This window comes from Pongo pygmaeus, chromosome 1 (assembly GCF_028885625.2).
Source record: "Pongo pygmaeus isolate AG05252 chromosome 1, NHGRI_mPonPyg2-v2.0_pri, whole genome shotgun sequence".
NCBI lineage: Eukaryota > Metazoa > Chordata > Mammalia > Primates > Hominidae > Pongo > Pongo pygmaeus.
The window spans coordinates 215,067,004-215,089,283 of record NC_072373.2 but is presented as its reverse complement, the minus strand read 5'-3'; the positions used below and the strand labels follow the sequence as shown (position 1 = coordinate 215,089,283).

Here is a 22,280-nt window from a genome sequence, read left to right as displayed (position 1 = left end):
ATGGGGCATGTGGTGCCGAGGTCTCTCCAGCCTGAGTGTACTGCCCACTCCTCAACTTGGGGCAAATCAGCCAGCCTGGCTCTGGTTCTAGTCGCATTCAGCAAGAGGGACGGGCTGACCTTCCCAGGAAGGCTGGTTCCTGGGTGGTACAGCCTTTCTGTGGCATCAGTTGTAGCTGCCAGCTGCCCACCCACCCCACAGGGACCTATAGGCAGCATTAGAAAATAATCCAATTTATTCTCTCTAGGGAGCAGGCCACCCTTCCCGGTTCCAGGGTGCCATCCATCCTTAAATAAACAGTCAGAAGGGCCGCCAGCTCACTCGGCAGGCGGGGGACATTCAGGAGCTGTAGGGGAGGTCTCTGCCAGTGCGGGCTGGCCCTCGGCCCCGTCCCGAGGGCGGAAGACCAGCTCCCCAGCCTGCAGCACCTGCCCGGCAGGCCACGTGCCACCTGGCCCATACTGCTGATAGAAGTCCGCGTCTGTCTGGAACATGACCAGTGCCTGGGCTGTGTGGATTCGCACGTGCTGAGCCAGGCTGTTGGCATCCAGAAACTTGTCCCCACAGGAGTCACAGGCGTAGAGGATGTGAGTGTTGGGGTCTGTGGAGGTGGGGCAGCAGTCAGAGTGGGAAGGACCCCGGGCTCTGCCCACATTCACACCCAGGTGGCCCCCCTCACCTTCTTCCTGTACTTGCTTCACAGCTTTGCTGATCTCGGCCTTCAGGACTTCCGTCTCATCGGCTGTCACTGCAGCTCCCACTGGCACCACTGCGGGCAGAGTCGCAGGGCCTAAGGTGAAGGCACGGGCACTGCCCCATCATCGCCACCCTGGCAGCAAGCTGCCTGTGACTTCCCTCTGCTGCCCACAGCCCGCACCTGTGAGCTGAGTGACGGCTGTTGCTGCCAGTGCCTCGGTGGCCAGCGTGACCATGTCATCCACAGTGACCACGCTGACCTCACTGCCCTCCTCGGGCTCCAGGATCTTGATGCCTGCCTTGCCCTGGTGCACGGTCTTCACGTGGGAGCGCAGGTTGTCTACCCGGTTGAAGCCACGCCCACACTTATCACACAGGTAAGGCTTCTCTCCTGGGGGAGCAAGGTTCTCTCTTGCCTTTGGGGGAAGGGGCCGCAGGGATGGGGTGGGAGGCCATCAATGACTCGTTTGCCCAGCAACCCTGTCTTACAGCAGGAGGTGCTCTGGGGCAGCCACCAGAGCTGCACGGGTGCCTCTGGTGACACTGGCACCTCTGGAAGCTCTAGGAAAATGGGGTCCTCATTTGAACAGAACTGCCTTCAAGGCCACCTGCAGCAAGAGCTAGCACCTGAGGCTGGGGTCTGGGGGGTCCCTTCCTTCCCCCTGCTCCCCACCTGGCAACAGGGTCTGGGAAGGAACAGGCATGGCGGGGGCCACAGCTCACCAGTGTGAATGATGATGTGCTTGGACAGGTCCCCCACGTTCACGAAGGCCTTGCTGCACACGCTGCACTTGTGTGGGCGGATGTTGTCGTGGTGGCGAATATGATTGGCCAACTGGCTGGACTGGACGAATCTGTGGGGCCACAGGAAGGGACTCGCATGGAACTGCCCCAACCTGGGCCTCCTGCCTCACCCTCTAGACTGAAAAGGACCCCTGGGACCAGAGCCTGGGGCGTGGGCAGCAGTCAGCTCAGTCCCCAGCCAAGCCCGCAGTTTGTCTTCTGAGCCCCCTCACTGTGGGGTGTCTGGCCAGTGAGTGTCGGGGAGGGGGGCAGGACCTCTTGCCGCAGCGCTCGCAGACGTAGGGCTTCTCCCCGGTGTGCTGGCGCACGTGGGCGATGAGGGAGCTGGCCTGGGTGAAGGCCTTACCGCACATCACACACTGGCACGGCTTCTCACCTGGGGACCGGGTAGAAGGTGTTGGTGCCTGCTCCTCTCCATGCCCTCCCAGTCCTGGGCATGGCCGCTCACCACCCACCTGTGTGAATGCGGACGTGCCGCTGCAGAGCGCCGGGGTCTGCAAACTGTCGCTGGCAGTGGATGCACACGTAGGGTTTCTCCCCGCTGTGGATCCGAAGGTGCCGCTTCAGGTTCCCTGTGGCGAGACCGAGGGCGAACCTGGCGTGGGGCACCACCGGTGGCTGAGGAGCAGGGGTGTGAGGGCAGCCAGGGCAGCCCTGGCCCTACCTGAGGTGGTGAACTGCTTCCCACACTCTCGGCACTTGAGGGGCCCGTCAGCGATGTGGATCTTCAGGTGGGCCTTCAGGTTCCCTACCTGTGCCCAGGGAGGGGTCAGGGGGGCTACCCCACAGAGCTCGGCCCCGGGACCCCTCACCTGCCCCTCCCACAAAGGAACAATCGACTCTCAGGCTTGCCAGGGTCCCTGAAGGTCTCCATCTCTCCTGGGTCAGGAGAGGTCCCAGGTCCCAGCGGTGAGAGGTAAGCCGCCCCACCCCATTTTTTCAGGACCAAACCCCGCCCTGACTCGGCCTGCCCTCCGCAGAGCAGCCGGGAGCTCTCCCACGGAAGTGGCTCTCGCTGGGCCTGTTTCCTGGGTGAACAAGCTGATGAGCTCTTGGAGGCCGGGGTTGTGCTCCCCCCCGCCCGCCCCACCACGTGGCATGCGTGTGGCTGCGGCCACGGGCGGCTCCCAGGCGCTAGTTCCAGGAGGGGTCCGCACACCTGGTTGAACTTCTTGTCGCAGTGTGGGCACTTGTGCTCCTTGTCCGTGTCGTGGGTCTCCAGGTGGCGCATCTTGGAAGTGGGGTCGGAGAAGGAGCGGCCGCAGTAGTCGCACTGGTAGGGCTTCTCGCCGCTGTGCACCAGCTGGTGGCGCTTGAGGTTGCCCGAGGTGGTGAAGAGCTTGCCGCAGTCCTCGCAGCGGTAGCGCGCCTCGCCCGAGTGCCGCTTCTTGTGCAGGTTGAGCAGGCTGATGAGGCGGTAGCTCTTCCCGCACTCCTCGCAGCCGTACGGCTTCAGAGGGCTGCAGGGCCAGAAGGTGAGAGGAGGCAGGGCTCGCTGGGGCGTGAAAGGCCGGGCCTGGCAGGGGCCGGGGCAGGAGGCCGGCCTGGGGCAGTACCTGTGCGTCTTCTCATGGGCCTTGCACGCGGCCGGGTCGGAAAAGGCCTTGCTGCACTCCCGGCACGAGAAGGGCTTCTCCCCCGTATGGATGCGGATGTGCCGCTTGAAGTTCCCCGTGTGCGTGAACTCCTTCCCACAGTCCTGCGAGTGCAGCGGGGAAGCGGGGTGTGAGGGGCAACCGGTGGGAGGCCAGAGGGGAGGGAGGCTGGCGGGGAGGGCTGGCCACACTCTCCCTCACCTCGCACTTGTGGATGACGGAGCCGTAGGCCTTGGACTCCGTGCGGTCGCCGTAGGTGCCTGAGCGCAGGCCCCGGGCCTCGGAGCCGAGCTCCTGCCCCGAGTCTGTGCCCGCTGACTCCTCGTTCTCGTTCTCCTCGGGGGCCTCTCCGTTCTGCAGATGGGAACCCTCCTCCTTGACCTCAGCTGGCCCTGCGCCCTCCTCCTCTTGCTCCTCTTGCTCCTCTTCCCCTTTCCGGGCGGGCTCCACCTCCATTTCTGCGGAGAAAAGGGCAAGCATGGAGGCGGCAGCCCTCTCTGCCTGAGCGCACGTGAAGGGCGCCGGCAACATGTGGAAGGGACAGTAAATGGCCCCAGCACTGGCCAAGGAAAGCCCCCGGGGAGGGCCTGTGAACTGTGTATTTGCTGCTTGCGGGATGCAGGTAGGGGGCTCAGCCAGCTGGGATGGGCGCTGTCGGCCAGCAGGCACTGGAGGGTTGCTGTGGGTGGCAAGGCACCCCTGCGCGGTGCTCAAAGCCGGGAAGTAGCAGAAGCTCCAGGGCTTTGAAGGACGTGCCTGTGCTCACAGACACACGGCTAGCATGGTCAGCCAAGGAACGACCTCGAGACTCAAGAACATGCGAAGACCAAGGTGCCCCAAAGCTGAAGTGCATGGTGACTCCAAGTGGGACTAGCTGGAGGCAGGAGGAGACGGAGGCCCCAGTGCGCAGTGGAGGTAGGGCCCTGGGAGGATGCACCAGGAAGGGCCTGGTCCTGGCTGGGCGGGGCTACCTTGCTCCGAGCTCTCGGACAAAGCAGCCTCAGCTTCTGCGGCAGCCATGCCACTCGTGGGGTCTGGCTTGAGCTCCACAGGCAGCGGCTCCCGGGGCGCATCGGCTTTCTCTGTCTGCTCTGCACCTGGGTGGGGGAAGCACCGGAGGCTGGATTGCTACCCTCTGCCCAGGGGTCGGATACCTCTCCTGGACCAGCGCGCTGGTGGTGGCTGCGTGTGACCCAGGAGGGGAGGCCCCAGCACACCCCTAGCTGAGGCTGTTGTGTCTGCTCTGGTTGAAACAGACCCCCTGGAACACACAATAGGTCATTCTGGGTAACACAGGCTCAAGAGGTGCAGGTGCCCGTGCTACCTGCCCCAAGGCAGCCCTCACTACCCTGTGCCCAGGCTGCTGGGAGGTGACAGGGCAGCCGGCTGGGTCCTCGGCATCTGACTCACCGCTGGCCGCACTCTGGGCCTGACCGCCGCGCTCCTCCTTGAGGTCCCTGCTGGGGCCTGTGGGTGCACTGCGTCCCGCCTGCTCCAGCCTGCTTAGTGTGCTGGTGGCCGCCTTCTCCTCTTTGGCTCTCTTGTCCCCTCCTGGAGATGGAACAGGGCAGACCTGCCGTTTCCCATCAAGTGCCCGCCATTTGGAGGTGTGAGGTGGCCCAGAACTTGCTAGGTCTTCCTCGTCCTCCCCAGGGTACCTCTAAGTAGTGGTTTGCTGATTTGTTCATTCACCAAATTATTCACAGGGCACCCACTCCATGCCAGGCTGATGGCTGGGCACTGGGAATACAACAGTGATGGTTCCTGCTTGTGTGGGACATGCAGACCTCATGTGTGCACTAAGGGAGCTGATCAGAGGTCAGCACTAGGAAAGGGAGGAACGCAGCCTCTGGAAATCTACAGCAAGGCACCTGGCCCATAGTGGGCATCTGAGGGCTTTTATCTTAGCTGCTAAGGGAGGTGGAAGGAGGGGCTCAGGAGAATAGACCCGCGGGAGGGTTTAGGAGCAAACCCTGCCCATGTGCAAAGGCACTGAACCAGGCACGGCTCCCGGGTGCTCTGTAGGGGAAAGGCAGGCAGAGAGGCCACCCTCAGACCTGAGGCTAACCCTCACCAGCACCCACAACCGAGGCAGGGCCAGATGAGGAAACTGAGACCCAGAAAGTCAGAGGCAGAGCCCACGTCAAAAGCCAAGGTCTCTGGCCATCTGCTTGGGAGCAGCTGCCAATAACCTACCTTCTGTGGCCAAGGCCTCCGCATTTCCCCCAGGGCTGGTAGCCGGCTCAGCAAGTGACTTGAGGGCATGGCAGGCCGTGATGATGTCCTGCATTTGGAGGAAAGTGGCCACGGCCAGCACATCATCCACGTTCTCAGGGCTCAGGCTCAGCTTGGCCGTGTACATAAACTCCAGCACCTGCCCCAGGCCTGCCAAGGACAGGACAGCTGTCACAGACGACCCACCTCAAGATCCGGCACCGGCAGCCTGCCCCACCACTCCACTCAGCAGCAGGATGCAGGGATTTAGGAACAGCTGAGTGGCAAGCCTGCATCGCCCCATCTCCTCTGTGGAGAGGCGGCAGGTAACCTGGGGGATCTCAGCACTGCCAACAGCCCTTGAAAAGAAGTGCTTGCTGAGGGTCTGAATGCCTGCCCTGCACACAGAACAAGAGGTGTGAACACCCACCCTGCACAGAGGACAGGAGGTGTGAATGCCCACACTGCACAGGGAACAGAAGGTGTGACTGTCCGCCCTGCATGGAGGAGGATGGGCTGTGAATGCCACCCATGCATGGAGAAAAGGAGGTGCGAATACGCACCCTGCACAGAGGACGGGGGTATAAATGCCCATCCTGCATGGAGGACAGAGTGTGAATGCCTGCCCTGGGTGAGGACAGAGGTGTGAATGCCCACCCCGCATTGAGGACAGATGGTGTGAACACCTGCCCTCCACACCCTCTGTTTGGCCGCTACACTTCACCAGTGGAGGACACTCCAACCTGACTTTCATCAGGGCTCTGCTACCAACTCTCTATCTGACTGACCTCCAGGCCAGTCACTGACCTCTTTGGGTCTCAGTTTCCACATCTATAAAATGGGAGAATAATACCTTCTCATGGCATGTCATGCCAGTCTGGGTTGGGAGTCTGAATCCAGGACCAGTTCCTTCCACACCCCCAAGGTCTTCCTGACACTGCTCCCAGCCCCTAAGCCTTCCCCATCACCTCTCCCCACACTTCTAGTTAGCACTGGGGTAGATGCTTCAGGACTGACTCTGCCATGGAAACGGGCCAGAGGGCATAGAACCTGCCTGCTCTCTGCCCCTCCCAATGAGGCCTTTCCTGTGTTCGCTGCGGCCTAGAGCTCATCATGAGCCCCTTCCTGCCTGTCCTCCCCTTACCACTCCACTGCCAATCAAAACAGGCCCCCAAAAGGTGGGAGGAACTTAGTCCTGAATTGCTCATGGCCTGAAGCCTGTGCGGGAGGCCTGCTGCATGCCACAGCCTGCAGGTGCTGCCCCTGGAGGGCCTAGCATGGCACAGGGCCAGCCATAGCTTCTGGCCCTCAGCAAGCTCAGCCCCAGCCCTGACGGGGTACCTGCCGCGTTACTGATGTCCAGGTGCACCACGTCCTTCTGGTCCACGAAGAGCATCTTGAAGTACTCGCTGCAGGCCGCCAGCACTGCTTTATGAGCCTTAAAGTGAACACCGTCCACCACAAAGGTGCAGTCACAGAGAAGCCCCAGCTGCCGCTGCTGGTTCAGCTGTTCCAAGACGTGCTGGCTGTGCTGGGGAAAGTCCATGGCTGAAGGAAGCCAAAGGGCGTTGGGGTTAGCACGGAGAAAGGACGTCAGACACACTCAATAGTCACTCCCAAACTCCCAGGCGAGCACCATGGAGAAGACAGGATTCAAACAAGTGAGGGCATTTCTGCCACAAAAGGGCAGTTCACTTCAGATACCCCCTGCAAGCCGAACTCAACCAACTGGTGGCTCCTGTATTCCTGGGTTTACTGGCCAGGAAAAGTGGCCCAAACCAAAAAGCACTGGGGCACCAACACGAGGCAGCCGCCTCCGTATTCAGCCTGATAATAACATGAAAAAGCCAAAAAAGGGAACAAACACAGAACACTGAAATGTGTCATCATTTCAAAAATGAAAAGACATGGTCACTTTAACATTTGTTACAAAAAGAATGCATGACAATCTCAGAATAAAGGACAGATGTTTCAATTGGACATGTTGGTCTTTAAGAAAACTTTCCTATTTTCTCATTCTCTCATGGACAGGTGAAGACAAGACGGTGTTTCATCAGCCGAACTCGGCCCCTCTCAGGCTCTGCACGTACCCCATCCCCCGACAAAGCCTAGAGCTCCCTGTCTTTCCGATTCATGGGAACCACCTAGAGTTGCGGAGTCTTCTGACTCCAGAAACCTGTGTCCTGGTGGCCATCCCAGGAGAAACAACTTTGATCCTGACCCCAAGAGCTGCTGACCTGGCCACAACTCTGTCAAGGGCCTCACTTTTAATGCCTGGAAATCCCACAAGTGAAAATGCTCAGGAAAATTCCATGGCCCAGTGCCGAGCAGTCTTGAACCGCACAAGCCGTGACTAAGTAACTATCTAAAACAGCTCTCCCTCCCGCCCCAACACCACCCAGAGTCGGCGTCAACATCAGCAATTGTCTAGGGAAAATAAGCGGGCCCTCTTTTCTAGAAAGAACCCATTTCAGAATGTTTGAAGAGAAAAATCAGCACCCACTGTCTGGGGCCACATTAGACAGATTCAACTGGGTACGGCTGTCACGCCTTGGCCCAGGATGTGCTAAGGGGTAGTGAGTTCTCTGCCTACTCCTCCTCTTCTCTGAGGCCTGAGTCTGCACGGGGCTGGCCCCCCTTGCTTCTGGGCAGGTGAGAGGGACACTTTGGGGCTCTCCGCCCCCAGTTTCGGCAGCTCTGCCCCGGCTCGGGCACTCCCCTGTGACATCAGCATCTTGGGGGTGAATCACTGCCGCAGCTCTGAAGCTGCTGTGGCCATGCATGGCTGTCGGGCTGTGATGAGTCGCGGAGGAAGCCACGCCCCTCACACCAGCACAGGTCAGCCTTGAAGGGCGCCAAGGCCCCCCACCACGTGATGTCTGGAAACTTTTCACAAGTGGGGGTATCTGCTGAGCGGGGGGAAGTGACGCAACAAATAACGGGGAGCATGGCAGTGGCAACAGGCATGAGCCACAGCACACCAGCCTCCGAGCCACAAGTTCAGCGTTGCTGCTGCTTCCGGAGACCCAGAAACAGCTGTTCCCTCCCCCTACACATCCCCGCGCAGGCTTCGGCTCTCTCAGTGACATTCCTAAATGGCTGTGGCTAGAACCCTAAGTGTAAGCACTGGAGAGCCAGGGCCAGCCCCGAAATCAGGAGATAAGGCCCTGGGGCAGCTGGCCCCACACCAAAGCCAAGTGGCTGGCAGCAGCACACGGCCACCTGGAACAAAGCACAGAGGCCTTTCTCTCCTGTCCTCAGTCCCAGGAAGCAGCAGGTTCCTATCTGTGACCTGAAGGAACACAAGGGAGAATCGTGGCTGCGCTGCTGCTTCTATGCACTAGACGTGGGGAGGCACCAATGTCCAGCTTGTGGATCAATACCTGAAGGGCACAAAGGGCAAGGTGGGTGCAGAAGGAACCAAAGGCAGGGGCGAGGTGGGCCCAGGCCACGTCAACCCTAGAGCTGTCTTCTCCTGGCTGTGGAAAAGGTCACGTGAGCACACAGGTGTGTGGGTGGCAAGCCCTGGGCCTCAATTGCTAGTCACCCCCTACATACCCAGGAGCCCCAAGTACAGAAAAGGGGAATACCAGGGCCCACATAGGGCAAAATCCTCAACTGGCTTCAGAAGCAGCCCATCTGGAACTTGCAAGTGAGGCCCAACCCTTCTCTCCAGGCTGTGTGCCCGGCTTCCTCACCTTCCCCAGGAGCCAACCCAAAACTTGAGCCACCCCGGTGCTAAAACAACCTGAGGAACATCAGCTGAACCCCCAGAGGTACAAAGAACCCTCTAGCAGGAAAACCATCTGACTTGCCGGGAAGAGACATGTGAGAAGACTCCTAGCCAAGGGGAGGGACAGGATCAATCCACCTTGTGTGGGCCCAAGGCTGGGATGAGCCTCCCTGTGGCTATGTGCCCTGAGGCTTCCTGGCAAGCGCAGCCCCGCCCAGCCACACAGTACAGCTGTCCTGGGACTGGATGGATGGATGGATGGATAAGCTAGATAGATTAGATAAGACACATTCGCTAGATAATAAAATAGTAAAAGGCCCCGAGGACAGGGTGGGTGGTGGCCCAGCCCCCCACATACCACCACCTGCCAAGAGAGCAGCTGTGTGCCCATGAGCAACATTTTCCACCTTTGTGCCGACTGCACTTTTCCAATGCAAGGTGCCCGCCCAGAAGTGGGCTCCTCCCACACATGGGTGTTAGGAGGAGAAACAGAGGCATCTATAATCCTCTGAGGCTGCCCCAACAGAGAAATGCACCAAAAGGGAAGAAAACAGGAGAAATGATAAGAAGGGGGGAGGAAGAAGTGAAGATGGGCAAGGTAAGGGAAAGAAAGGAGAGGAGAAGGAAGGAAGGGAGAGAGAGAGGGATGGAGGGAGGAGCCCTGTACCCACAGAGAGATCAGCAGCAGCTGAAATGTGCTTACCAGTACAATCTGGGACTGGCCTCCCAGGGGTGCAAGAGCAGCTCGAGGGGGCCAGGAGGAGGCGGACTAAGTGCTAAATGGTGTTAGCCGCAGAACTGTGTCACTGTGGACTTTACAACCGAAGCCCCACCCTCATAGGGCAAGTGGAGCTCAGGGTCCCCCAGGCTGTTCCCCAGCTGGGAAGCTTGAACAGCCCCTCTCTCAAGGCCCGTGGCGAGACGGGAGGCATGGCCAGCTGGGTCCTTCCCTCAGAGGGGCTGAGCTAAAACTAGGCAGTCCCCCACCTCCAACCCACGTGAACTGCTCTGGAGGGATCACCAGCCTGTATCCTAGTTCCCCTCTTATCTATTCCTCAGCGACAGGAACCCAGCAGGATGGCCAGGCTTGGAGGGACACAGGAAAAGGGTCTGGGAGCGAAGGGGTGTGCAGGTCCTAGGAGCATATCCCCTCCTAAGTACGTGCTAGGAGGTGCTGTCTGGGGAGATGTTAACCACAGTAATCAGATCAACAGCCAGCTGCTCCCCATCTCCCCCAGACGTGCAGGAACAGAGGGTGAAGAAATACTGTTCCCACCAGGCAGCCTGCCCCACCCCACCCTTGGAATACAGTGCCCATCGCTCAAGCACAAGTGTCAAGGTCTGTGGTCTTCACTTCACCTTGCGTGGTGGGCGATAAATATGGGCACTAGTTAAAGCGACTTCTAAGGAAGATCCTAAAACCTCAGACCCACAGAAAATGCCAACAGAACGAGACCACAGAGCCCAGCAGCCCAGAGTCCTCATTTTAGATGCAGACTGACCTGACCCCACCTCACAAAGTCTTAGCTGCAATAGGGCACCTTTTCCCAACACCTCTAGTCACTCAGTTTTTCTCCCTGACCTCAGGTGTCAGAGCTGGGATGCTGTCCTGATGACCAAAAGCTTAGCTGGACACAGAGCCCTGGGCTCCCTCACGAGGAATTCACTGGGGAACAAAAAACTGAGGCACTGAGGACACCTGCAGCGTGAGTCCGGACAGGCACACTGACACAGCGGAATGGACGCGGCGGAACCGACATGGCGGAACGGATGCGGATGATGCAAAGCCCCTCTCAGGATGGCCAGCCATTCCTCCCCTGCCAGGGCCCACCACACCTCCCATGGAGAGACGGTGTCTCTTTCCCTACTGTTGGAATCTGGATGGCCCAGAGACGACTCTGACCATCAGGATGCAGGGACTGTGCCAATTTCAGACCTAAACCTAAAGAAGCCTGGAAGATTCTGCTCTGGCTCCTGGGAATCCAGTCACCGAGCTGGAGGAAAGTCCAAGCTCCCGTGTGAGTGGGAAACACATGGAGAGGCTCTGGGGAGAGGGCACACGGAGAAAAGCAGAGAGGCCACGGACAGCACCAATGCTCTGCGGCAAGGGACACTTTCCTGGACCTCCCAGCCCAGCTGTGCGCTGCTGCACGCACAGCCTCAACCAACACCCCGAGGAGCAAGCGACTGCCTGTCCACCCATCAAACTGTAAGAAATACTGACTCACTGATGACTTATGCCACTGGGTTTTGGGGTGGTGTGCTGTGCAGCAAGAGATAACTGAGACAGACGGTAAAACTATGAAGAAAAGGAAGTGATTCAGCCAAAGGTTCAGGATGACGGTTCTCTCTGGATGGGGGAGGGTAAGCAGGGGACTTCTGAGATCCTAGAAGAGTTCTCTTTCTTTATTTGGAGTCCCCTGGATTTATTACTTAAACTAAATGTGTATATTTCATATACATTTACATGAAAACATATTTCAATTTTTTAAAAAAAATTATTATTATTTTTTTGTAGCAGCAGGATTTCACCATGTTGCCCAGGCTGGTCTCAAACTCCTGGGCTCAAGCAGTCTGCCTACCTTGGCCTTCTAAAGTGCTGGGATTACAGGCATGTGCCACTGCACCCAGCAATTTTTCAAAAATTTTAATAAGAAAAAAGTGAGGTTCAGTTGCCAGACTTGATCCAGTCATGGCATGGAGTGTGCTGGCCAAGGCTGGGTTGCTCCCAGCCACACTCCCAGCCATGCTCACCAGGGCTGTCTTGAGGCCCAGCATGGCAGCGAGGGTCAGAGGAGCTAAGAGAGCCGCCAAGGCTCCTGCGGGTGGGATTCAGAAGGGCTGGCCCCAGAAAGCACAACCCATTGCATCTGTCTTGCAGTCCTAAAGCACCACAGACTGCTGAGTAAGCCAGGTTTCTGTTTGGGCCATGAAATCCACTCTGGTGCCAAGTTCCATACTGCTGCCTCCACGACGCAGGGATTCCAGTGGCGGCTGAGCCCCGTGGAAGCAGCAGAGCCTCCCGGGACAGGCCAAGCAGGACCTGGATCTGGGTTCCACCAGCCACCCACAGGTGATCTCCAGCAAAGCTTCTCCAATGGCCAACAGGGCTAATGGTATGACTTCCTTTGTGACAGGATTAAATTAAGAAACATATGTCAAGGCCCTGTACAGAGCCTGGCACATCGTGAGCATGCAACAAACTACTGTTACCAAGAAGCAGAGATGCAGACGATAGTTTTGTTTTTTTTAGGCCAAAGACTTTATCAGATGGTTTCTATATACCCCTTTACACTGGGCACATTGGGTGCATCTGAAAACTATGTGGTGACTTGACCTTGTTAAGAGGTGTAATCATAACCCATTACTCCTAAATGCAATCTGGAAAAATCCCAGAGCACAATTAGCATGAAGACAGGGAGGAAGTGATGGGAGGGGCACTGAGTGGAGAGACATCTAGAGCTATTGTCTCTGCCAGGAGGCCCTTTATATTGAACAACTGTTCTGTTAAACCCCAAGAGTGCTCCCAGGCAAAGGCTGGAGTGCATGCCCAGAGTGCTAAGTGGCCCTAGAGAGCACAGCTCCATCTCAGAGTCAAATGGGCATCTGTCAAACATGAAATGTTACCCAGGTTATTAGTATGCACTAAACTACCTGCAGGGTTTCCAGACTGCCGCAAAGGGAAGCCATTAAGCCAGGAAGCAACTGGCCTACCATAGGGAGACACTGATCTTCACAAAACAATAGTCCCTGGCTCCCAGAACAAGTTGCTCCCAGCTCTGAGCCTTGACATGAGCCATCTTGTGTCCAGGTGCTTGAGGAACCTAAGGGCAGGTGAGAAGGATCACCATTTGGCTTCCAGTTGCTCAGCATTCTTGATTTTCTAGAAATACAGGTGTATCAACAAAAACTTCCAAAGGAGCCAGGCATGGCGGCTCACACCCGTAATCCCAGCACTTTAGGAGGCCAAGGCAGGAGGACTGTGGGAGGTCTGAGACCAGCCTAGGCAACATGGTGAAACCCTGTCTCTACAAAAGAAGTTTTAAAATTGCCTGAGTGTGGTGGCACACACCTGTGGGTCCAGCTACTCGGGAGGCTGAGACAGGAGGACAGATTAAGCCAGGAGGTCGAGGCTGCAGTGAGCTGTGATTGTGCCACTGCACTCCAGCATGGGCAATGGAGCAAGACCCTATCTCAAAAAAACAAATAAAAAACTTCTGGCCAGGCGCGGTGGCTCACGCCTATAATCCCAGCACTTTGGGAGGCCGAGGCTGGCGGATCACTTGAGGTCAGGAGTTTGAGGCCAGCCTGGCCAACATGGCAAACCCCATTTCTACTAAAAATACAAAAATTAGCTGGGTGTGGTGGTGCGCACCTGTAGTCCCGGCTACTCAGGAGGCTGAGGCAGGAGAATCACTTGAACCTGGGAGGCGGAGGTAACAGTGAGCCAAGATCGCACCACTGCACTCCAGCCTGGGCGACAGAGTGAGACTCTGTCTCCAAAAACAAACAAACAAACAAACAAACGAAAACTTCCAAGGAAATGGAAGTTCACACCAGGCCAGGCTTGTGAGCATGAAACCTACCTGCCCAACACCACCAGCCACCCCAGTTTGACAACACATCCCTTTGAGTGCAAGGCATGGCAGAGAAGCAAAGATGAACAAAACCAACCCTGCTGGCACTTTCCTCCTCACCCAGCAAACACTCGTCTTGTATTAAGATTGGATTTCTCAAACTTTTAAAATCACTTTCTCCTTTAGATAAACATATAAATCTTGGCCCCTCCCGACAACCCGATTCTAATATTTCCACTGGAGAGTGCCCATTCCCAGCATAAGAATCACTGCTATCTCTATACAGTCCCACCAGCCAAGGTTCAGTAGTATTTTCGGAAGTTTGTATTATAAAAAAACAGATTTTTTAAAATCTTAAAAATGTCTAAATATAAAATGCAATTACGATGCTGACTTTGCTTTTCAAACTATACAACTACTGCTATCTTTCAGATTTAGGCCAGGTGCAATGGCTCACACCTGTAATCCTAGTACTTTGGGAGGCCGAGCCTGGAGGATCACTTTAAAGAGGCCAGAAACTTGAGACTAGCCTGGGCAACACAGGGAGAGCCCATCTCTACAAAATAAAAATTAGAATATTAGCTGGGCGTGAGCTATGACTGCACCACTGCACTCCAGCCTAGGTGACAGAGGGAGACCCTATCAACATCCACAACTAAAGTTTAGCCACACTTTTGAGGGGGCAGACACCCCCCTGCCTGATCCATGATGGACCCCACTGCTCTAGGACTATGCATGAAAGGGAAGGCGGGCAGGCCCTGAAAAAGAGCTGTCCAAGATTCCAGCAGCCCAGGCCAGTTTAGAATCCACTGTGCTAGTACGCACATCAGGGACTTGTAAAGCTCAACACAGGGTAAATTAAGGGGCCTTTCTGCCAAAAAGACAAAATCACGACATGTGGGACTTGGGCAGTACCTGATCATTCCCCAAGGCACACACACCCATCAGCTACAAATACCTCCCAAGTGTCAAGCAATGGCACTGACACCACCTTAAATGACACAGTGTGTCACCTCCTCTCTCCTACCAGTTTAATAAACTCACTGCAAGGTGGGGCTACTTCTTATTTCTTCCTTACAGCTGTTGATAGCACATTACCCAGAACCCTGCTTTCAAGTATTTACAGATCAAGTAGGGAACAGGCCTGTTGAGAGCAGAGATCCCTGGCTTTTTTGAGAATGACTAACACAATGTCAAAGTATTTCCTAGACCCTTATGAAATGACAGTTGTACTTCTGGTGCTTGTTAACTGATAAAATAATAGAAAAAAGCCACTATGAAAAAGTGAATGTCCATTCTATTCATCACGAAGGCATCTGAGCAACAATTCTATGTACACGGATAAGAAATCTCCCCAGTATAGAGAAAATCAGTGGAGTGACACAGCTGCTCATCTACTCATAATTATTGCATTGCCCTTTAGGGGTGCTCAGCCTATAAATTAGGAAACAGATACATAGAGAGAGAGGACTAATGAATTTCACAAATGTCTAATGAGAGTCTACCTTGTGTTTGTCCTAGGTACTATGTTAGAGCTTCAAACCAAGTGGGGAAGACAGGTAATAAATGGGTATAATAAACAATGGCAGCTACCAAGTGCTGTGGAGAAACTAAAGCAAGCTGAGCAGATCGAGAGGCAGGGGCTATTTACTATTTAAGAAAGGAGGCGGCCGGGCACAGTGGCTCACGCCTGTAATCCCAGCACTTTGGGAGGCTGAGGCGGGTGGATCACAAGGTGAGGAGTTCAAGACCAGCCTGGCCGACATAGTGAAACGCCATCTCTACTAAAAATATAAAAAATTAGCTGGGCATGGTGGTGGGTGCCTGTAATCCCAGCTACTCAAGAGGCTGAGGCAGGAGAACGCTTGAACCTGGGAGGCGGAGGTTGCAGTGAGCTGAGATCATGCCACTGCACTCCAGCCTGGGTGACAGTGAGACACTCCATCTCAAAAAAAAAAAAAAAAAAAAGTAAAAAGAAAGGAGGCAAGGGGGACCTTAGAGGAGGTGGCATTTAAGCAAAGACCTGAATGAGGTTAAGAGTGAGCCAGGCCACTGTATGCCCAGGGACCATCACAGACACGAGAAGAGCAGATGTAAAAGCCCTGAGGCAGGCATGACCTTGGCACAGGGGCCGGTGCGTCTGGAGAGGAGGAGGTGTGTGGCACAGGGGCCGGTGCGTCTGGAGAGGAGGAGGTGTGTGGCACAGGGGCCGGTGTGTCTGGAGAGGAGCAGGTGTGCACAAGAATGAGAGCAGCAGGGGCTGAGCTCGCCCAGGCTCTCAGGGACACAGCGGACTTTGGATTTCTTCTAAGTGCACTGGGATGCCTTGGGAGTGACGAAGAGCGACAGAAAAGAGCAGAAGAGTGAGGTTCCTAAAAGGCCCCTCTGACTGCAGTGCAAAGACAGACCGCAAGGAGGCTTAGTAGGGGCCCCAGTTAGGCTACTACAGTAGAGAAGAGACAGCAGTGGCCTCACCAAGGAGGTAGAAAACAGGCGAGAAGCGGTTAGATTAGGAATATGTTTTGGCAGAGCCAACACCATTAGAAAACAGGTGAGAAGCGGTTAGATTAGGAATATGTTTTGGCAGAGCCAACACCATTAGCTGATCAAGCAGATGTGCGCTGTGACAGAAGGAAAGGAGTCAAGGATGACACTAAGATCTGTGCCCGGAGACACTGGCCCAGTGGTGGTGCCGCTTCCTGAGAGGAGGAGGAGTGGCAGGAGGAGACTCCGTGGGGGGAATCAGAGTTCTGTTCTGGCCAATTACAGCTGAGATGTCTGCTTGTAGAGATGGTAATTAAAGCCACAAGGTGGAACAAGATATCCATTGAAGCAGGTATTGGATAAGCAAGAGAAGAAACCAATGGACTCAGAATCCCAGCTCCAAACTTAACACAGTGACCTCAGGCAAGCATCTCTGAGTTTTAGATTGCTCACCTGTAAAACAGGAAAACCACCATAAATACGAGTGTGCAATGAGACAACTAGCAGATAGGAAGTGTTGCCCAAATATTGGCAAAAGTGGAATTAGATATTACTTCTCTAACACAGCTCTGTGACTGAAACACAGTTAAAACAAAAGGGAAATGATGAACTAATAAAACAAAAATAAACCAGATGATCCCAAGTGACCTCCCTGCACCAGGGGGAGCACAGGGCTCCTCTCAAACAGGACAGCAGCTGGCCAAAGCCTTGGGAAGGCAGCTGACGGAAGCTAACAGAGCCACAGCCTGGTCCAATATGACCAAAAAACCCACACAGGTGTTGCTTCTCTCTGGCTGCAGCCTTCCACCATCAGGCCTTTGTTATGGAGCAACTCTGGGCAGAAGGCCTGGGAACTCAAGTTCAATATAGAGGGATTCGGGGATCCAATCTCCATAACTGGAGGGCTGAGGGGATGGTGGAGTGGACGTTTACTTCAAAGTCCACTGCAAAGTGCCAGGGGCCCTGGGATAAGGCTGGGTCTGAGCCCCAGCCCCTTGACCTTCACTGGGGAAGAAGGACAGTGTGATGAGTGCTGAATGGGTGCTGCCGAGTGCCAGCCCGGGAGGATGTGACCACACCTAAAGACAGACAAAGGCAAGAAAGACGTTTGGGCAGGGGACAGCATAAGCAATGACGGCTGAGGGGCCAGGTGGAGAAGGGGGATCATGCCCCAGCACACAAGAGGAAGGAGGGGACAAAGTGATGGGAAACACAGCTGGAGGGCCAGGCTGGGGCTAGGCACTTGGGCTGGGACCACCACACTGGGCCTCAGTGAGAACGTTGGCAGTCAGGAGCCACAATGGGACTTTAAAGGGGGAGATGAAGTTCCACTGGGCTGGACCCTTGGGATGGGAAAAATGGGATGATGTCACCCCCAGGTGGCCCTAGAAGGGTTTAGCTGGTGCCAAGAATCCAACACACACTTACATGATTCTTTCTGGCAGCCTGAACAAGTGGCCTTCCCACTAAATACTATTAAATCCTCTAAAAGTTTTAAGCACCTCTTCTTGGAGTAGCTCAGTCTCTTAAAATTTAGTATCTGACCCTTCCCAGTGGAAGGTGGGCCATGCCATTTGTCCAAAACTATGAGCCCAGGCTAAGAATGTACATATCTTACTTATTTTTAAAAGACAACGTCCACATTTCTGTAGGGTATACACAAAACTGGTAATGAGAAGCCCCTCAGGGGAGCAGGGGAAGTGGGGAAGGAGCTGAACTTTTCACTATATATCCTTTCTGTGCTGTTTCACCACTTGTAAACACTATTAAAAAATTAAAACTGAGAAAGCTAAAGAAGAATGGAGAGAAAAAGAGAAGGGAAGGGAAGGAAGGAAGAGGGAGGAGAGGAAGGGAGGAAAGGAGGGAGGAGAGGGAGGGAGGAGAGGGAGGGAGGAAAGGAGGAAGGAAGAGGGAAGAGAAGGAGGAGAGGGAGAGAGTAGACAGAGGGAAGGAGGGAGGAGAGGAAGGGAGGAAAGGAGGGAGGAGAGGGAGGGAGGAAAGGAGGAAGGAAGAGGGAAGAGGAGGAGGAGAGGGAGAGAGTAGACAGAGGGAAGGAGGGAGGAGAGGGAGGAGAGGGAGGAGAGGGAGGAGAGGAAGGGAGGGAGGGAGGGAAGGAGGGAGGTCCCAGCTATCTGGGAGGCTGAGGTGGGAGGATCACTTAAGCCCAGGAGTTTTGAGGCTGCAGCAAGCTATGATCACACCACTGCACTCCAGCATAGGCAACAGAGCAAAACTCTGTCAAAAAATAAAAATAAAAGACAGAAAAGAAAGAAAGAAAATAAATGCCTGCAAAGTCAGAGACCTAAGTCCTTTATTTCTATCTACCATAAAATCTTTAAGACATTTCTACAAGACCTAGTGACTGAAAACTTCTCCAAGGGAAAAATTTCTCATGAGGGAAATGGAAAATTGTGGTAATGTGCACAGAGAATCAATGTATCACTCAGGAAACCAATATGAGCAGAAATTCCTTGAGGGGACGCCCCGAGCACAGCAACTGGTGTCCTTGTGTTCAAACAGAGGAAGCCCCCTGACACTGCGATGACACTGAAGTCCTTCTCCCTGGGACACACACACACACAATTCAACACGCAACTGTGAGGGGCTTGCTGCTCCCAGGACCCAGTTAAAACATTCCTACCTCGGAATCCAGCCGAAGCTAGTTAAGTGCCTCAGGCAGGAGTACTTGAATCTCTGTACCTCAACTCCTCTTCTGTAAAATGGAGATGATGACAAAAGTTTCTTCTTCATAAAGCTACTGCTGGCCATCATCATTCTATCATTACATATAAACCCATGCCAGCAAGGTTGATACATTATAGAAAACATTTGGCTTGAACTTGTTCTTAATTTTTTAAAAAAGAAAAAACTATATAGAAAGAAGAGAGCCCAATGCTGTCATCCTTGTCCTATCTTCTGAAAACGGATGTAAAAATCTCATCAGTAATCCGGGCACCCTGAAAAAAGACCAGGAAAAGGCCCCACACACTGCAATGCTTACTCCACTCGACAGGAATCAGAATCAAAGGCATAAATGCTTAATACTTGATGGTAACCGCCATCTTCTTTCTACAAAGGACACAAAGACTGCAGGAGCAAAGAGGCTTTCACTGAGGAAGAAGAACATGACAATCACAAAGGAAGGGCTAGATGGCCCATGATACTCTTTAAGATCAAGAATTCAAGCCAAAAGAAAAAAGCAGGTTAAGTAAGAACTGGAAATGGATGTAGCTGGGCTTCCATGTAGCACAGGCTCCTTAAGTGTGACTGACTTTTTCTGGGTTTGTATCCTCATTAGGATTAGGTAACTGCCAAGGTCCCTTGTAGTGTTAAGATGTAATACATGCTCCAGCCTGGGCAACATAGTGAGACCCCCATCTCCACAAAAAAATACAAAAATTAGCCAGGTGTGCTGGTGCATGCCTGTGGTCCCAGCTACTTGGGAGGCAGAGGCGGGAGGATCACTTAAGCCCACAAGGTCAACGTTGCAGTGAGCAGTGATTGCACCACTGCACTCCAGCCTGGGCAACAGAGTGAGACCCCGTCTCAAAAAAAGAAAAAAGATTTAAGAAATATTGAATAAATGAATGAATGATTTCATTAATGAGACTGCCATGCATTCGAAGTATAACAGATACAGTGTGACAATTAAAATGAGGCATTTACCTAGCAGTTAGCAGACTTTTTTCCATTTAAAACTTTCCCTACAGTATTATCTTTAAGATTTCTAACTATGAACATTAACTGTATAGGATATAAACACCAACTATGAAATACATATGGCAGAAGCCAACATCAGATTTTATATTTCCTATTCCAAATAGGATTAAGCTAAGATTCTGTAAAACTTCACTGGGAAAAAACTAAACGCGTAAGAATATTTTAAAGTAATATTTTGGGGATCCTGAAGCTGTAAGTTGGGCCTGGATAATCAGTGGTCAAGACTTAATGTCTCAGTTTCCAATGAGTTTTAAAAACTGCTGGGCTTCTCAATCCGGATGCAGAAGTGCTGTCCTACAGCAGAGTTTTTAGAAGCAGCCCAGTGAGGATTAGGAGAGGCTCAGGGGCCCAGGGCTCGCCCTTCAACAAACAGCGCTGCTGACCTCCAGCCCCTCAAATCCCTACCACCTGCGGCAGCAATGAATCAGCAAAGCTACTCCCAGACCAAGCCTTGAAACGGAAGGCTTGCAACCCTGGCTGGTTTCCCGCCAGCCGCTTTGAAGTGCGAACTTCTGAGAGAAACTTGGAGACCACCCCCAAGTGTGGCCTGGCTCCTGGTCTTAATAAGACCAGGGAGGTTGGGGAAATGGGATGGAGACTGGAGACGGAGGCACAGCTAGTGACGACATGGGGTGGGGGTCCCAGTGGAGAAGTATATTTTACGATGTTAATATATATGCTTTATCAGTAAACCGGGAGAGGTGGCTCATGTCTGTAATCTCAGCACTTTGGGAGACTGAGGCAGGAGGATTGCCTGAGCTCAGGAGTTGGAGACCAGCCTGGGCAACATGGTGAGATCCCGTCTCTACAAAAAATCCAAAATAATTTAGCCGGGCATGGTGGCAGGTGTCTGTGGTCCCAGCTACTCGGGAGGCTGAGGTGGAAGGATCACTTGAGCCTGGGAGGTTGAGGCTGCAGTGAGCTGAGATTGTGGCACTGCCACTCCAGCTCGGGTGACAGTGCGAGACCTTATCTCGAATAAAATAAAAAATAAAATAAAATGAAATAAAAATTGTGAGTCCTGGTAAGGGACTGCGGGTGGAACTGTGCCCTGTGCAGAGAGGAAACTCAGCCTTGCTAATAACAGCTCCATCTGCTGAGACTCCAGAGGAGGTTACTGGCAAGAGAAACTCACGGGCTGGTTGCTTCCCTTGCAAATAGACCATAACCCACAGCAGACATGAAGGGAGTAAGGGCCAGAGCTGCTGTGGTGCCCCACCCACAGTGTTTCACACTTTCATGCCGCCTCACCAGTGCTCACAAGGATCCTGGAAGGAGGGACTAATACAGTCACCCCCATTGAGCAGATGAGCAAATCACAGTTTAAGAAGTTGTTGCTGGCCTAGGTTGCACTGCCCTGCCCACATTCAAGGCCAAATCCATCATACTCTAAAAACTGTGTCCTTTCCGCTATAGACTAGGACAAAACTTCTGTGAACAAACAGAATACCAGGTTCAACAGATCCTGACTGAGCCTGTACCAAACGGACAAATTCTCTGTCATCATAGGCACATAACAATCTCTCTTCCTTATACTAATGAGTGCTATAAAACATCGTATAAAACCCAGAAGTGGTTGGCTACGGTGGCACATGACTGTAGTCCCAGCTACTCGAAAGGCTGAAGCAGGAGGATCACTTGAGGCCGGGAGTTCAAGGCTGTGGTGAGCTTTGATTGCACCTATGAGTAACCACTGCACTCCAGCCTGAGCAACATAGCGAGACCCTGTTTCTAAAAAAATTAAAAAAAAAAACAAATCCAAGGCTGGGCACAGTGGCTCACACTTGTAATCCCAATGTGTGGGAGGCTAAGGCAGGCAGATTGCTTGAGCCCCAGAGTTTGAGACTACCCTGGGCAAGATAGTGAGAACCCATCTCTAAAAAATATATAAATTAATTAATTTTAAAAAACTCACACAATCCAGAAGTGAACATTACTAAGCATTAATATATTCAGAGTTTGCTGCTGCCAGATGAAATGCAAAATTAAAACTATGAAACAACTCCATTTCTGGCAAAGGTACTCTGGCCAATTCTCCCACCGCAAACAGCCACAAATGCTGAATAAAAATGATAAGACATCTTTTAAAATGCATTAAAGATTGGGAATGATAGTAAGAGGAGTTAAAAATAAAATAAAATGTATCAAAGAACTGATAGGTCAGTAAGTAATACTGAGAGGTCAAAACATATCTAAACAAGGGCTGAAATCCAGAGAGCAAGTGGAGCTTTGAGACCAGGTTTCAAGAAAAGACATTTGCAGAACTGGGCAAGCTTGAGCCCCACCCTCCACCCCATCCCCAGAGGGAGGTCTCACTGGACCTTGGTGGAAAGAAGACAATACAGAAACTGCCTATATCAAATCTTGGTGCTGAACAGAGGAGGGAAAAATCTTCCCTGAGAATGTATAATGATTGGCAGTCCCCCAAAAGGACTACAGCCCAAATTTACACCTTAT

The 22,280-nt window shown here is 53.4% G+C and overlaps 1 protein-coding gene across 2 annotated transcripts in view; it reads right to left on the bottom strand.

Moving 5' to 3' along the window:
• Window positions 1-217: 217 nt before the first annotated feature.
• Window positions 218-22,280, bottom strand: part of ZBTB17 (zinc finger and BTB domain containing 17) — a 35,101-nt gene continuing 13,038 nt past the window's right edge. Inside the window, exons 3-16 of one of the 2 annotated variants that reach the window (XM_063659255.1) lie at window positions 6,651-6,857; window positions 5,292-5,480; window positions 4,506-4,646; window positions 4,067-4,192; window positions 3,297-3,553; window positions 3,057-3,199; window positions 2,660-2,960; window positions 2,165-2,252; window positions 1,956-2,072; window positions 1,756-1,876; window positions 1,420-1,550; window positions 878-1,087; window positions 680-769; window positions 218-601 (exon numbers count right to left, since the gene is read on the bottom strand). In XM_063659255.1, the coding sequence (XP_063515325.1) occupies window positions 318-601; window positions 680-769; window positions 878-1,087; window positions 1,420-1,550; window positions 1,756-1,876; window positions 1,956-2,072; window positions 2,165-2,252; window positions 2,660-2,960; window positions 3,057-3,199; window positions 3,297-3,553; window positions 4,067-4,192; window positions 4,506-4,646; window positions 5,292-5,480; window positions 6,651-6,855 (2,403 nt within the window). In that variant the 5' untranslated portion in view covers window positions 6,856-6,857 and the 3' untranslated portion in view covers window positions 218-317. Of the gene's footprint in view, window positions 602-679; window positions 791-877; window positions 1,088-1,419; window positions 1,551-1,755; window positions 1,877-1,955; window positions 2,073-2,164; window positions 2,253-2,659; window positions 2,961-3,056; window positions 3,200-3,296; window positions 3,554-4,066; window positions 4,193-4,505; window positions 4,647-5,291; window positions 5,481-6,650; window positions 6,858-22,280 lie in introns of both variants that reach the window. The other variant, XM_054436860.2, reaches the window with a different exon arrangement.